Source organism: Alligator sinensis, unplaced genomic scaffold (assembly GCF_000455745.1).
Source record: "Alligator sinensis unplaced genomic scaffold, ASM45574v1 scaffold872_2, whole genome shotgun sequence".
NCBI lineage: Eukaryota > Metazoa > Chordata > Crocodylia > Alligatoridae > Alligator > Alligator sinensis.
This window is the reverse complement of record NW_005842132.1, coordinates 1174022-1191268: the sequence shown is the minus strand read 5'-3', so window position 1 is coordinate 1191268 and position 17247 is coordinate 1174022. Positions and strand designations below refer to the sequence as shown.

The 17247-nt window shown below is 43.0% G+C and overlaps 1 protein-coding gene across 1 annotated transcript; it reads left to right on the top strand.

Annotated features, from left to right (window-relative positions):
- Positions 1-4296: 4296 nt before the first annotated feature.
- Positions 4297-16717, top strand: APOBEC2 (apolipoprotein B mRNA editing enzyme catalytic subunit 2). Its single transcript, XM_006025077.2, has 3 exons — positions 4297-4713; positions 15533-16077; positions 16560-16717. Exons 1-2 carry the CDS (start codon positions 4565-4567, stop codon positions 16068-16070), a joined length of 687 nt encoding a protein of 228 aa, XP_006025139.1. The 5' UTR covers positions 4297-4564; the 3' UTR covers positions 16071-16077; positions 16560-16717.
- The last annotated feature ends 530 nt before the right edge of the window (positions 16718-17247 follow it).

Here is a 17247-nt window from a genome sequence, read left to right as displayed (position 1 = left end):
AAGCGGAGAAGGTTTATTACAGGGGATCAGGATGCCCCCAGACTCTCCATCTCTCTTCCCTTTCTCTTTGACGTGATATGCCACCTCTGAAATCTGTGCCCCATGGCCCCACAGGGGGAAAAGGGAGGGAGCTGCCAAGGGACCTGGGGGAAGGAAAACTGGCTCTGTTGACATCACTGTCAACAGGACTTTATTTATTTATCCTGTAACGGTAGTTACAGCTGGAAAAAGCAGAAAGGGGATTGTTGCCAGACAATGTATCTAGGGAGATGTTTTGTTACTACCACCAGCTGTCCCCTTGGGATAAAGAGCTATAACTAACACAGCCACGGTCTTATTTCACTCCTGGATCTGCCCAAAAAGGTTCCTCCAGTCTGAGAATGCAATGAAACATCCTGTCCTTAGCAAGATCCTTTGCAGCCAGGTCTCCTCTACCCCATTCCCAGTCTTTGGAATCTCCCCTTCAAATTGTGCAATTAAAAATATAGTGACTGAATCCCATGCTTTAGGGCATAAGCTGATCCTTTGCATCAGGAAAGAATATTTTCTTTTAATTTCTTCCTCCTCAGCAAAGCATAATTGACCAGCTGATGTGGAGGGAGTAGCTGCTTATCTGTAAAACATCAGATATCAGCCGCCACAGGCAGAGACGGCATACTGGATTTGGTGGATCAGAAGTTTGATCTAATAGGCAGCTCTCCTTTTCTCTCAGTTCTTGCAGACAAAAACAAAGCCCTGAGATCTGGCCTCCAAATAAGAACTGAATAACCCTTTGCCCACTGATGAGTGACTTTTTGGAAGTATATGTCTTGAAGAGAGGCTTAAGTGGGGAAGACCTTGGTAGAAGATGTCATCTTCACGATCGTAACAGGATAACAGCCACGTGCACATAGTTTGACTTCAGAAGAAAAACCTATTGGATTGGAAAACTCCAGACAAGGGCCTGACTGGGAGAATGGTTCAAGGGTTTGCATGTGCATAATAATTTTTCTCTAGGAGACAAATATTTAAAAAAAGATTGTGCTGTTTCTGTAGCTGATGCATGTAACAGCTTGATGCTGCTCCTACAGACATCAATGGCAAAACTCTTTATGGACTTTGATGGATGTAGGCTCATACTCAGAGACAGAAACCCCCAAAACCAAAGGATCAAGTGTCCAGCTCCTACCCAGAACTGGAGGCCACCTTAAGTTCCCTTCTAACATCTTTTTTGCAGCCGTTCCCTGTCCTGCCCCTGCTACCAACCAGGGCTTTGCCAGTGCCCCTCATTGCTGACCTGCCACATCCCTGTTATTCTAGACAAGATTCTGCACATTAATACTGATGCCCTTCACTCCTGATATGTAACCCCACTGCTCTTCCTGTCATAGGCCCCTATCCCCAGCATACCCAAATCCTGTCCCTCAGCTTCCTCCCATTATCCAAAACCTCCCGTATCTCGTAGCTTTGCTGGGGCTGACCCATTGATAATCCAGATCTACTATGCCAGTTCTGGAGCTAAACTGAGACATCACTGTGTGGGACTACCAGACCAGCTTTGTATTCATAGCTAAAGAAAGAAAACATTGAACTATAGGGAAGGGAAGGTGCCTGAGAAAGACACACTGGGTGTGTCTACATGAGACATTTACTGCAAAGTTGACTAATTAATTGTGCAGCAAATGTCTTGGCATCTACACCCACACTCCTATTAGGGCAGGTGAAACCAATAAACTCTGCAGCAGTACAAGTACTACCCTGCTGCGGAGTTTTTTTCATGTGCATCAGCACATGTGTAGATGCTGAGCAGGCTGGCTGGGGCACAGGGTGCTTCAGTGTGGGGCTGGTGGCAGGCAGTACCCACACTGAAGCACCCTTGTGCCTCAACCAGCCACTCCACAGCAAGTGGAGCTTGGCCGGACCAGCCTGGGCTGGCAGGCTGACCCCCCAGGTCCCCTGTCAGCCCAGGTTGCTCTGACCAGGCACCATATGCTGCACACAAATGAACTCCAGAGCAATATGATCCAGAGTGTTTTGCTCCTGGGTGCACCCAGAGCAAAAAACTCAAGAAAAATAAGCTCCGGAGTTTATTCATGTGCTTTAATCACACGTGTAGACACACCCACTGATTGGAAAGCATATTGACTTTAGTTGACCAAAGTTGGGATGGCCCCGTAGTGAGGATAACTATACATCTGACAAATCTGCTGAACACATGCCCTCATGCAGTTAGCTGAAGGTAAAGCAAGTTGATACGCAGGGCTCAGCAGCGCTCTGTGCAATTATACATACACTTGCGGGGAGCTATGGCTAGTAAAAAAAAACGGACAAAACTGATCAAAGCTTTTCTCCCCGCTAAGGTTTTAATGCCATTGTCAGACTGACCACATCACAGTGGCGTCCCTTTATATTTTTGGCCCGGGCACAGGCTATGGGGGGTGGCCTGTGAGTATTTAGCGCACTGCCCTAGATGGAGCTGTGCAGCAGCTGGGGAATGGCTGGAGAGCAACAGTCTCAGCACCGCATTCCAGAGATTAGATTAGAGCCCAGCATTGATCTTCGCAGTTTGACCGGGCCAGTGAAAGCTAAAGGCTGCAGGAGTGATGGGTCCTGCTTAATCTAGCAGTCAAGAGCTTCCAAAAATAAAGAAAGTGGGTCAGAGGGACAGAAGAGGGGATGGGATTTTTTTAGACAACAGGGAGGAAAGGGAAGAGCTGTCACTCATTAGCAGAGGATTCCCATCCCAAAACTCACCCCTTGAAATGTCAAAGGTGAGAGTGATTGGGCAGAGGACCTGGAATTTGAACATAGTTACCAGCCAAGGGGAAAAACAATATTATACTCTTGATCCAGGAAAAGTATTCCAAACTTTTTCTTCTTTTTTTTTAAAGAACTGTGAGGCAACATAAAAAAATGATGTATGTCCCATGGACGGACAGCCTCGGAACTTTTTAAATCCTTTATTATCTCGTTGTCACAACACAGTCCACCCCCAGTATCAAGTCATCAAATAAATCACTATATCTTACCAGGTCTCAGCAAACACTGTGGTGTAAGAAGGTGGTTGGTGATCCCTGCCTCAGAGGTGGCTGCATTTCAGGGGTGCTGTGTGCGAAGAGTTGTGAAGGGCCTTGGGATTCTTGAAGATGCTGTGGCAAGATGAGATGATTGTTAGTAAAAGAGACTCTGGAGGGGTAAAACACAAGTTCACAGCATCTACAAATGTCCTATCTCTTCCCATCCTAACGCCATGTCAGGATGACTTCCAAAGAAGAATCTTTATTCAAGTTCTAATAACACCTTGGATTTGAATTAAGTGGTTTAAATTCAGAACAAGATGTTTTTGTGGCCAAGTCTCATTCAATGGTCAACAGGAAAAAATAAGGTTTTCTAGAGACTACATGAAAACCAGACAGCTCTGGGGGTGTCTGGTTTCCCTTGGGTTTTTTATTCTGGAGGAATTCTACACTGAAGTGGCCCAGACCAAATACAGACAGCACCATAAGAGAACTTCTCCTGGATCAATCCAGTATTCTCCCTGTTATGCACTGTACACATCAGTCCTGGACCCCTCTTGCCAGCCCCACTGCTGCTTGCCTCTGTACAACCTTCTTCACAGGCCCCACAGGCACACTCCAGTCCTGATCCTCAACCCCAACACAGGTCCCCATTTGTCCAGTCTCTTGATTGCTAGCCTGCCTTCCACCTAATGGAATTACCAGTCCAGCATCCGCACTCATGGCAACAGCAGAAGTGGAGAAAACCATTAAATAATGGAGAAATTGGAATCGTTTCATTATTTATTATTATCTATCTCTGTAGCTGCGCCTACATGCACTATGGGCCTTCAGGACATTCAGGAAGGAATGGTGTCTATGCCTAGTAGCTCACCAAAAATTGTGGGGAATGAGAAACAAATCCTGAACTGGTGTAAATCAACACAGCCCACAACTATACAGGGCCTGACTTCAAAACTTTTGGAATGAAATTCTGGCTTCATTGACATTAGTGGAAGTTGTGCCGTGGACTTGAGTGGGATCCTCAGTTCACAACGTTCCCTCCATGGAAACGTGGGTTAGAACGGATGTACTTTTCCAGCTTTTTAAATAGAATGGATGGGGGATTCCTTCTCTCCACTCCCACCTTTGCTAGAAGGGTGGTCCTCCAAGGTCAGGCTGATAGTGCATTGGCAAACCAAGGCAGTGGGGGGGTATCCCTGCCCGTTGCCAGCTTTCTGCCATCTGTGTGGATAAATAGGCAACTTCTGTTTGAAGGATTTTCCATCCATGACTTTACCCGCCCACAATGAATTCGTCACTTTAAATTAAAAAGGGGAGCGAGAGGGATTGTTAAAAGGCCTTAGCACAGGAGGAGACATCTGAGAGTCCTCTGGTCATCCTACCCAATCCAGTCTCTGTCATTGCTGCTTTGTTCCATATTTAGCTCCTGACAACTCTGCCTGTTGCTGGAACTCCCTGCTTCTTTTATCCCCTCACTCTGTGCTGTCTCTCTTCCTTGACAGCTCACGGACATTGCTCTTGCTCTTTCCTAGTGATCTTAACCTGGTACAGCCATAGTCAGCAAGATGGCTGAAAAGCAGGAAAACCCTGAAAACACCCAGAATGGTGAGCCGGAGACTGAAAATGCAGAGCTGACTGAGGAGGAGAAGGAGAAGGAGAAGGAGAGGAAGAAGAAGGAACTGGAGGAACTGCCCCCCTTTGAAATTGTGTCAGGGTAAGAAATACTATTGTGTGATCTTAAGTTTAAAGAAACATGAGAGTGTAAGCCAGCAGTGACTCCCTTAGGCTCATGACTGATCTGAACAGGGTGAGGTTTCTGTCTAAGGCTTGATACTAGGTAATTATGGATAAAGCCTGGGGTCAGTGCAACACTGGAAAGAGATTTTTAAACACTGTTGAAATGGCATAAGTTGCAATCTTGTCTCTGGCTGAACATGCAGTTTGGATGACACTTGTTGGAGTGTCACTCCATTTGTGAGAGTTAGATTCAAATCAGCAACTAAATGGTTGGATCCATCTATTTTATATTGTGTAGGCGTGATTCTGCCACCTTTACAAATAAATATGCATACTATGCAAGTAGTTCCACTGATTTCAATGGGACCCCCTATTAGGTAAAATACTATTCCATGTAGAGATGGAAGAACGGAGCCCTTGGGAAATATTTAAATCCTCATTTCAATTTTTGGAGAGGGCCAATGTAAATTTCTTTGTCAGTGGCTTAGGAAAATACTAAATGCTGGGCTGTACCTGCTTAATTGACTACAGGGGATAGATTTGCTAACCTGTAAAGGCTTACCACCTGCAGCCGAGACTGACTTCTAAAAGAGCTTAGCTCATAAATCAGGCAACAAAATAGTGGACAATTTGCTAAAATGCTCAGGTCTCATGAGCTCCCTTTGTGACACTAATAGCCAGAATTTCAAATCTACTCAGGAGGTAGAATGCTGAAATCTTTGAGAGACCTGTCTACTTATTTAAGTGTCCGAATGGAAGAAGAGCTCTGTGGAAATTTTGGTTCCATTTCTGAATGTTTAGCCCTTATTAAAAACCAAACCTCTATGTCTAAAACTATTCTTATTAAGTTCTATTATAATTAACCATACAGACAATAGGAGGATGGACTAGTGATGAATCAATAGCCAAGTGACTATACATTAATGATATCTGAGGGACATATGCATCTAGGAAAATATGTGTCTCTGTCTAATCTGCTGTCCCTAACACTTTCAAATATCTTTATTAATGTCATATGTAAATGGAGCTGTAAATAATTTACAGTATAGCCTATAACCAGAGACATGATACTTTAAAAATAACATTAGGTAGTTCTACCTTTACTCTCTTTCAGTGGTTATCAAGCCAATGTGCTCAATTATTAAAGCAAGACATGATTTATAGCCTTTGCTGCAAACTTCAATGCAGGGTCTGAAAATCTGTCTGGATATTACTGCCTATCTTAGCAGCAGCAGCAGCAATAAACATTCTCCAGTCAGTGCTCAGCTGGCAATTCTGATGAAGATACAAGAATTAGGATAGAATCCATCTCTCTCTCATATGTAACTATGCGGCTCCATGAAACTACAGCAAACAAAAGTGTTTGATCCATAAAACCTACAGAGCAGATTCAAGGACATGTGGGGCACAAATATTTTCAGTAACAAGGTGCCACATTGATCTCAGTTTCTGACTGTAACAGATGCACTTCCATAAACAAACACAATGTCACTATGGACCGGTGTCTACCTACTGTTAACCATAGAATGGGTACGTTCAGGTCAGAAATGGTGAACGTTTCCTCACCTGCCATGCAGCAATGGGTTTCATCTCTTTTGGTGAGGCTCTGATGGTACAGTACATTAGCCTGCATGTAATCATTTGCCTTTCTACTGAAACACACAATAAATGAGACTTTGAGCCAGTTATACAGATGGCTTTTTATGATGTGGACATCTGTCCGCTAGGAGTGACCTAAGCTCACAGAACCCATTTCGTATAGATCAGAGAGTCAATACAACGCTCAGTGATTGCTTCTGGTTACTCAGTGTGTCCAGGCAGATTTCTCAGCCCTGCTTTCTGTCACTTAAAACTAGAAATGTAAAGTAAAGGTGCAATATCTTCTAGATGCCCTCTTAACTCTAAAGGGTTGGATAGGAACATGAACACTGATCACATGTGAAGGAAGCTTCCTGGTGTTGTTCTGGTCCTTTGCAGATAATTCATTAAATGATGGGGCCCCTACAGTATTTGACAAATTGTCTTCTCAGGAGATGTGAAGCATGAGAATAGTAGGGACTAGAAGTGAGATGTACCTGTGTGTGGAGACTCTTGGCGATAGCAGGTTCTGAGTGAGTTGCTTTGATGCGGCTAAGGGAGAGAGGATGGCAGGAATAACAGGGAAGTAATTGCTTGTGATTAAGGTCCATTGGCAGAGCTGTGTGAGGGCCCAAGGCTTGAATAGACATTCCACATGATGACTAAACATATTGGCAAAAATGGGTGAGGACCAGCGACTAGAATAGTAGGGGCTTCTGCAAGTCAGAAGCAAAAACCTTAGACAGGGATTTGCTAGGGGTACAGTTGGGATCAGTTGCATGACACGTATGTGCACTCTGCTGGTGCTAACAGCTTTTCATTTACATGAGTATTAAATTCTACACATTGGCTGTCAAGCGAGACAAGACCATTAAGTCTTTGGAACTCACCTGCTCAGACCCTTTGGAGAAGAAATGCCTTGCGTTCCTTCCTCCCCATCGGTATGTAAGTATTTGTTCTGTGCACGCTGCAATGATATTTGAGGAGTGCTCCCAACAATCTACCTCTGGCTAACTGCTGAACTCCAACAAGAGCCAAACCAGTTTCTCCTCTGGTGACTGGCTTATTGACAACATGCTGGGCTATAGAGGATGAGGAATGGGGAACCAAATGGACGACAGGGAAATCCCAGAGGACCCTCAAGAAGCTAATTTACCCCAGTGTTTAATAGCCCATATTAAGATATGTTGGAATTTGAAAGGCCTGTGCCTGCAGATTGGAATCTCCCTAAGTGCCTTTCCTGGATGTGGTCCCCATTTGGATTTTTTAGTTATTAGCAATTTCTTAGCTAGCAGCGCCAGTTATCCTGCTAATGGATAACTTAATCATTAGTAATTTGCTAATTTAAAAGCCCAATCATCTGTGCTCAGTTATGCTGTCTTGGGCTCAAGCATTTCAGATATGATACCCAGCCATGTTTGTAATGCTGCTGCCTGCAGCTCCAAGGATTCCAGATTATGGAAAAAATACAGTCACCCTTTTTAGGGATGTTAAACCCCTTTTGCCATTGTTATAGCCCAACTGAGTGCTGCCATGTAAACTTAACAGGATTCACGGCGATGCATTCATTTACATTTCGTAACAGGGTGAAAAGGAAATTCTCCATGGTGATGGCGAATCCCACGCCTCCTCCTTGGCTGTGGGGGCCTTGTTACAAAAGAACTTGTTTGGGTCCGCTGTAATTTTTTTGTCATCTATGAGCTCAGCATGGCTGTGTCCATTAGTGAATGGCTGCTCTTGAGACAGTCATGAAACATTGGTTTTGCATCAGGTCTTTATAACTAAAAACTGTAGCTTGTTTAATTTTTCACTGAAAGGACCATTGGATTGGCTTTCCTCTTTTAAGAACCTAGATAGTTAGAATCTAGAGGTCATTGCCTGCTGCCTTATAGCAACTTCCCCAAAAGTTTATATTATAATTATTATTGTGCCCACAAACTAAAGAACAAATGTATTCCACCCAGTTGGCATTCTTGAGCCCAGAGGCTTCTGTTTCAGAAAAGCTTGAAGCTTCTAGTTTTATCGAGGTACTGACAAATCTCTAAGGAATAGTCTAGATACTCAGCACAGCAGTCTGGATGAATTATGTTTGAAACATCCCAATTATTTGTAAAAGGATTAAAAATAGCTTTTCTCATTTCTAGTGTTTCTATTTCTAAACTCGTAGTTAGAGCACGGATTGCATGAAGCCAGGAGGCTTATGTCGTATTCCCTACCCTACCTTTATGTGATCTAAGCAAGTTTCTTAATGGAAGAATTATTAGTTGGTGCCCAATTCCCATTGCCTAACTGCCCTAAGTGCTTCTCAAAATTTCCCTTTTAATGCCTCTGTGCCTCAGTTTCCCCTCTGCAGAATAAGGATAATTATATTTCCCTACCTCTGTAAAGTGCTCTGAGATCCCCAGATAAAGGATTCAGGTGCCAAATGCAATTATATTGTCACTGCTCCAAGTATGTTTCCTTTAATAGTCTTTTTAATGATCTGTCTGCAATTTTTTGGTACAAGTTTTATGTTTAATTAAAAAAAAACACAGTCAAAGAAGCCTGATACAGCCTAATAAGAAGATTCTTCTGGCAGCACCTAAGGAGCTTATAAAGGGCAAGACAAACATTTAATTAAGATCATAGGAGACATGCAGAAATAGACAGGCAATTTTGAACTTGTGCATGTCCCACAAGCTGCAGCTAAGCTGAACTACCAGCTGCTTTACATCCTTGGAGCAGGTGACGGTGAGGAAAATGATGACAGTTTGATGTCTATGTATGCTTATTCAAGGAGGCATTCATCTATGTATGTGTGCATGCATGTGTTCATTACTGGTGTGTGTGTATGTGTGTTATGTAGTGAGCTGTTTCGGCAAAGGGAATCCCAATGGCCGTGAGTATTTTTGCTCTACTGCAGCCCAGCCTTGTTAGAACACTGGAGCAAAGAATCGTGAGCACAAAAGTAACCAGCTCAGTCACTGAGACACTAAATATTTGCACATATTAAGTCAGAGAATAACATATGATAGGGCACAGGCTGATTTCTCCTTCTGGCATCCATCCATGACGTATGGGAACAGAATAAGGGAACAGGAATCAGTGCTCCAGGTTTCTATTTGTTGGCCCTGCCAGACTGTTTCAGTAATTCTGAAGCAACAGATTATTTTCTTATCTCTTTCCCCACTTCTAAAATGAGGGTAACTGCATTCATACATCGTCTTTCTTTCAAACGTGAGTATATATTAAACTAATTTTAAGCAGTATAGAAATCGTTACCCAGGGAGGATTTGAGACTTGCTCGATATCAGACAGTAAATAAGTGTCAGGGCTAGGACCTGCTTTACTTATTAATGTACTTTAGCTGTTTCCAGGTTGTGTTGTCAGGCTTAATGGTTTCTAAACTGCTTTGAGCCACTAGGATGAATAGTGCTAGAGAAATGCAAAATATCATAATTAATTACTATGAGTGTCTGAAATACATGTTATAGTTCAGAAGTCATACTATCTACTGTCAGAGCGGATGCAGGGTGTTCATACATGTAGTTCTTTTTTTACTGCTCAGTCACTTGATGATGGGGTTCACAGACTCACTGGCCATGTCTACATGTGCATTTACGCCAGCTTAAATTTACTGCACAGTAAGTGGGAATAGGACAGCGTCTACGTATGCAGGTATTAAAGCGCATTAACGCTGTGTGGGGACTGATTTGGGACTAACTTTAGTCCCAAGTCAGTCCACACACACAGTGATACTGTGCAGTAAGGTGTCTACATTGGGTGTCTACAAAGGCGTGTGCTTTACTACACAGTAACTAACTGAGCACAGATTTGATACCTGCATGATGCAGGTATCAAATTTATGGTCAAGTCGGCATAAGTCGCCATATTTACTGCATACTATGGGCGTGCGTGAGTAGATGAGCACCTATCATGAGCAATAATTTCAGTTACTGCACAGTAAATGCGCATGTGTAGACATGCCCATTGATACCTAGCACAAACTTTGGTTGCTGGGAACAGAAACTATGCAGTGTTGTGACAAGGACTTAGTTGTGTCCTCCCAGGGCAGACGTTTGCAATACAGATTTGTGCTAGATTGTCCACACTGCTCTGATTTAGGTGGGATTAAGCTGATCCTTCTTGATATATTAGACTTTACATTATGTCAGCAGCACTTTGGACATTCTTTGCCTCTGTATCCATAGTGATACAGGGTTTACAAACTCTCAGCCAGCTGCTTACAACCTTTGAAGAGTGCCTTTAGCTTTGTTTACAGGCCTCCTTACTGGAAGTAAAGTGGCATGCTAGATATTCCTTGTTGCTATGAAGACAGATTTTGTTTAGGAGACCAGGTAATCTCAGTCTGTTTCACAGATGACAGGACACACAGATTTTATATAGGCTTTCACTGGAGGACTTGATTTAACACCTGATTAATCAATAGGACTCTTTAGTCTGACTTCAAGGTGTTTTGGCCTTACAATTCAAATAGTTCATTAAAACAGAGTCATATTAATCCATAGTGTAACTCTCTTGAAGTCAACAGATTTAAATGAGGAATTAATTTGCATGTCACTATGACATGGTACATTTTTAAACAAGTGTATAACATTGCATTATTTTAAAATGATTTCTTGTGGCTTTAGAAACCCGTCCCTGAAAAATGGGGAGGAAGGCTTCTGCTGATCAAACACAGCTAGGATGAACTCTTTGATTACAAAAGGAATCAGAAATGATCTCTGAGCTAAAGTCATGGGCTAAGTACAGACAGTCACAAAGTCTGAGGCTGAATCGATTCAGTCTTTGCAGGTCAGTCTAAGCTGCAGATATTAAACTGAGACAACTGGACACACATTTACTTTTGATTCAGGAAATGCAGCCACATGTCTGCAGTGGCTCAGGCCAGAAGCCCAGGGGGCGCTACAGCATGGCTCTCTGGCATGTAGCCAGAATGGGCTATGTGTTCGCTTCCTCTTCCTGCTGCCCCTGAGGTCTCTGGGATTTGCAGTCCAGACTCACAGCAACAGGACTCTTCCTGCTTCCAGGAACAGGCAGGGGCTGCTTCCAGGTACCTCTGTGATTTGTAGTCCACAGTCACAGCCAGCAATACATTTGAGCGGGGAAGAGGTGTTTAGCGCCCCCCTCCCTGGCCCCAGTCCCCAGCCAGGGTTTGCCTGGCTGGGTGCGGGGGAGGGAAGGGCAGTCCCTGCCTCCCTCCCCCAACCCCTCTCTGCTGGAGCAGACAGCCAAGCCAAGCCGAGGGCTGGAAAGCCATGCTGGGGGACTATGATTTAACTTGAACCAAGAAGGGGTCTGGGACAGAAGTTTCATAAATCAGTTTGACCCAAATCAGTTAAGTCGGGTACTACATTCAACCAGGTTTATTTTAAAAAACGGTTTATGTGCACTGAACTGCTGTTCTGTTACAGGTTTAAACCAGTTTCTGTTCACTTAAACCGGTTTATGTGTAACTTCTGTCCCTATGAAGTTTGCAGTTCTCCAAGAAATGTAAATTTCTTAGACTCAAGGAACGAAAGAGAAAAGGGCTTTCATTGAATCTAGGGGAGAGAGGCATTATACTAAATTATGGTCTGATCCTGCTCCTTAATGAATATGGTGGGAGTTTCACCATTTGCTTGAAAAGAAACAGGACTGGTCCTTAATGAGGTATTTTCAAGTCATCTAATCTACAAGGAGGAAGGTCAAAATGTTGTGAAGAGAAGTATGTTGAAAAGTAATCTTGCTAGATATATTCTGGGTTTTCTAAATTAGGGGAATTTGCACAGATGTGCACAAGAGCAAGCTCATAATGTAGACCAGGACAAAAGAGAGCTTGCATTTGGGCAGTACATCTACATTAGATGTTAAATACGTGTAACAGTATCAATGTAACTCTCCCTAGTTTAGCTAGCCCCTCAGTTCCTCCCGCCTTCTCTTCTTGAGTACAGATGGAGACTACCAAAGTCTGATGCAAAGACTACTGAAATTAGTGGGAGTCTTTCCAGTGACTTCACTAAGCTTTGGATCAGGCCTCCATCATCCTTCAAGTTGCCTTTTGAATCAAAGTGTATCAGGCAGGTAAGGTTTCAAGATCAAGCAAGATAGAGTCTACTCATATTTCTCAGCTTGTAATTGGCATCATGCTTAGTGACAGCAAATACTGTATTTATAGTCTACAACTGTCCTGGTTCCAAAGCGCATGCAAAATGGTAGGATTCATTTCCTTCTCTTAAGCCAAAATACAGAGCCCTTGGCTGTGCTACCATTTTCTTTCACCTATATATTAACACTAGCGGCAGCAAGTGGCATTTGTATAGGAACCCTACAGGCATTATTTTAACTCTCTCTCTCATCATTTTAATCACTGTTTTGTGCAGGCCTTATCAGAGCAGGTTTAAAAAGACCTGAATCACATGATATACAGTGCAGCTCAGAATGTTGCTAAGGTTAGGTCTACACTATAGACTTCTGCTGACACACTTATGTCAATTGGGATGGTAAAGAGTTGTGATCCCCAAGCTGACTTACATGTATAGTCGGTTAAGGTGCAGTGACACCAAGAACACTGTGGATTTGCCAACACAGCTTGGTTGCCTGGGAGAATAGTGGCCTTTCTATGCCAGTATAAACTGCAGTTTTGCCAGTGTAGTTGCATCCATTTTTGGTGGTATAGCATACCACTACTCCTATACTTGTAAAAAACCTTCTAGTCTAAGCATGGACTGTAGAGTGTCACAGCTGGGCAATCTGAACCAGAGCTTTTGGTGCCCAATTGCTTTAAGTGAGGTTATAAAATCTTTGTCCTTGTTAGACTATTCACACCTTTATGTAATTTTTTATAGCATGTGCTTTTCAGCACCAAGCACAGTGAGGCTCTAACACTGCCCGGGGCCCTAGAAACCAATGTAAAACAGGTTTGGTGGGAGGTCTCCTCTGTTTTAACTTTACCCAAAGCCTGCTGTAGAGCAACACCAGCTTCATTAAAGGGTCTTGACTTCATTTGGAAGACGCAAACAGAATTAATATACAGCAAAGCTGGAACTAATGGGAAAGTACTCTGGGAGATCCTGTTACTGAGATTAAACAACTGTGAACAATTGCATTTACACTTTAGAATAATGTGCCAAGAGTGCAACAAGAAATGTACTGGATTCATCAGAAGGGGCACAGCACTTTTCAATAATTTTCTGCGTAAAACACTATTTGTTCATGATATGTAACATCATTAGCTAGAGCCACCATGGACAACTACACAGCTGTCTGACCACATAGCTCAGTTCTGATCTCCGTCATACAGTCCTAGGCCCACATATACTTCTGTCATAGCCTGATGCAAAGTCACTAGGTTTTGCATGCAGTCCTCAGAGCACATACCTCAGTCCTTCTGAGCAGCAATCTGGCTAAATTCTGGATCTCTTCCAAGTTGTTTGCTTAAAGGTAGTATCAGTAATGGTGCTGAATTGTACCAACAGCATAGGGTGGCTTTATGACACAAGGCTAGATTTGAGGTCACCAAACTAATTTTCATTTCTGACCTAAAACAGGGTTTAAACTTAAGTCCTCAGAAGTGAATGAATGGTAGATTCACATGTTGTTCCAACAGTTACATGTTCATCGTATTTATTAGTATACTCTCCATGTTTCTGCACCAACCACCTCCACCCTCTCCAGAACCTCTTTGTACGTGAGGTATTGCATCTTTCCCATTGAGGAAGAAAATAAACCACTTCATAAATCAGTGTTTCTATCCCATCTAAGGTGGTCAAGTCTCTAAGAATCTTTCCTGACCTTTTCTCAGTGCGCTCCCCAGAGAAGTCTGAAATAACAGACTTTGCTTGGCAGCTAGATGATCCAGGGATGGAAGTGATATTTTACTCACTGTTTTACAAGATTAATATTCCCAGTAAGGAAATAATTAAGGTTACAGGTCCTTCCAAGACTCAAAAGGGCAAAGAATAAGCTGGCGGATTAACTGTGTAATGAATGAAGTGTAATGTGCAATTATCTTTGATTTCTCAATACAGGCTTTTGGCTACTTACAGCATCGTCATTCACAATGCCTGGTGGGCACGCACCCAGTCACATGACATTTTGTCAACATTTGTCACGAGATTTCATCACGTGACACTGTGGGAACCCCCTATGTGCAATATCTACTAAGGTGGCTTTTTATTGTGACAAAATGCAATGGCTGCAGATAAAATGTCAAGCAGGATCACCAGGTAGAACTGAGGAAAGGTCACACAAGCAAGCAGGTGCCATGAAAGGGCATATCAAATTCCCTCTGCACACCAATTGTGTTAGTAAATAAAGGTCCTAGCTATGGCAACTCAGCACTTAAGGAATGGATTATACCTTCCCTAAATAATTCCAGAGAACACCCTGTTCTGATTTGAATTGGAAAATGACTAGAAGCAACAGCATTAGAGATATTAATTCACACTGATTAAATTAATTTGGAAACCTAGAATGGAAATGGAAAATTGCTGGTTATCATGAGTGACCAAATTAATCCCTAGCATGAGCAGAAACAGCTGTGCGACTTCAGTAGAAGCACTTATATTACGTCTCTGTTTGGACTCACATATCCATATTAAACCAAAACAGAGCACAACTCAGCACAGCTGATGTCAGAGGGCCAGATCTAGGAGGGCCATGTGCTCGTGGCTCAGGACTAGAACTGTGGCAGAAGGGAAGGATGGGAAAGGAGCACTTGACAGAACAGAATCTTAAATCATAATAGTAAGGATGCTGCAGATGGAGATTATAGTGCGCTGGCAGAGCCATGTGATGGTTTAGGACTAAAATGCAAGGGATACAGCCCTGACTTGAGGTGCACCAACAAACTTGAGTCAAGGAAAGCCATTTCTCTTGCTTATGCAACATAGAGCAGCAGGCACACTCAAATGCGTGTCTACGTGATGCATGGAAGGAGTGAGTCTCTTATAGCTATGTCTGATATGCTCACAGTAGATATTATAGGTTCCTAGGATAGATGCATCAAAAATAAGTCAACCAAACTAATCAAATAGCGTATACAGGACCTCCCACTATTCATGTACCCTTATCCTCACTGAGTCGTAATTATTATGCTAGTCTTAACAATGAAGAGCCAAGGCAAATGCTAGATTAAGTGACTTGCCCAAGGTCACGTTGGAATACAGGCCGAGACAAGGACTGCAGGATCTGTTAAAATACTAAAGGGTTTCTCTTACTCTCTTCTTTTTCTACAGGGAACGCCTCCCTGCCTTCTTTTTCAAATTCCAGTTCAAGAATGTGGAATATAGCTCAGGCAGGAACAAGACCTTTTTATGTTATATTGTAGAAACCCAAGGCAAAGAGTCAGGGACCATTCGGGGTTACCTGGAGGATGAGCATGCAGCAGCCCATGCTGAAGATGCTTTCTTTAATACCATCTTGCCTGAATGTGAATCCAGCCTGCGCTACAACGTCACCTGGTACGTCTCCTCCAGCCCCTGTGTGGCCTGTGCAGAGCGAATAGCTGAGATTCTGAAGAAGAACAAAAACCTGCGCCTCACTATCCTGGTGAGCCGTCTCTTCATGTGGGAGGAGCCTGAGATGCAGGCTGTCCTGAAGAAAATGAAGGCAGCTGGATGCAAGCTGAGGATTATGAAGCCTCAAGACTTTGAATATGTTTGGCAGAACTTTGTGGAGCAGGAGGAAGGAGAATCAAAGGACTTCGTACCCTGGGAGGACATTCAAGAGAACTTCCTGTATTATGAGGAGAAGTTGGCTGAGGTTCTGCACTGAGGCTCACGTGAGTGAAGGTTTCCATTTGCTCATCTACCTTTTTGTTGCCTCTGGGTTTTTAAGGCACAAATAGAAAGGTACTATTGCTCCCCTCTGTGCTCAGCTAGGGATGCCAGTACTAAGCATCAGGATGATCTCCCCAGCAGTACCCTGCCCCCTTCCATACTCTCCTGTACAGCAGGGCCAGGCAAGTTCTGAGGAGAAGACCCAGGCCTCCAAAAATACCTGTAGGAATACACTCACTCTTCACAGAGAAACAAAGAGAAAGGTCATTAGATATAAAAAGAACGTTCCATTGTTCCCCGAATGAGCAATTTTGCATGACAGATAAGAGAACTGAAGGGACAATAGGTGACTGTAATAGTTCTGTGGCCTAAACAGAACTGGTACAGCATTTCATCCCTTCTCAATACATTGTTTTGTATGAGAGAGTCTCTTTAATCAATAAAACATTTGAAGCTGGTAACCTCCGTCTCTCTCTCCCCACAGGGCCAGTTTGCAAGAGATCTGTTACCCAATGAAGAGACAAGCATGACAGACTTGGACATCTGGGACACTCCTTCAGCTTTCCCCATCTAGCAGGATGCAACACAAACCTCTAGCAGACATGGCCCTGATGGACTAAAATATATATTTATCATGCAGCATTTTTTGGTGTTTGGGGTTTTTTAATGTAATCCTGCATTGTTTCTGTTAACAGGAGAGAGAGAGAAATGTGCCATGGTTAGAGACAGAAATGAAATGGACTTCAATGGAATTTGTAAAACACAAGGCAGGCCCCAGACAATAGAAGAGCTTTAGCGTAAAAGAAAATTTAGATAAGAGCAAGGCTGCAAATTAGATAAGCATATTTGGCAAGTGTATATTTTATAAATAGTGATTTTTTTAAAAGAGAAAACCAGCAATGCAATTAAAAGAAAACAAAGCATTATTTATTCTTTTCCTTTGTATAACTAAAATCATGGCCCAACTTGGCAGCTAACTGGTCTAGTCTGGCACAGGCAATATGATGGACTCTCCAAGTAGCATAAGCATGTTGAAAACATCATGTATCTTCTCCCTTTGGCTGCCAACATATTCATGCTACAAAACTGGGAAGGGGCAAAAGGAGTTTAATACAAAAGTAGCCATGACTGCACTTCACAGTATCGGTCATTTCTCCCCTTCCCACACAGAC

Bases quoted from the DNA above. Each gene is read 5' to 3' on its own strand.
- APOBEC2 (XM_006025077.2), top strand. From the start codon at position 4,565: ATGGCTGAAAAGCAGGAAAACCCTGAAAACACCCAGAATGGTGAGCCG. The intron at 4,714-15,532 runs GTAAGAAATACT...CTTTTTCTACAG, and splicing joins CCCTTTGAAATTGTGTCAGG to GGAACGCCTCCCTGCCTTCT.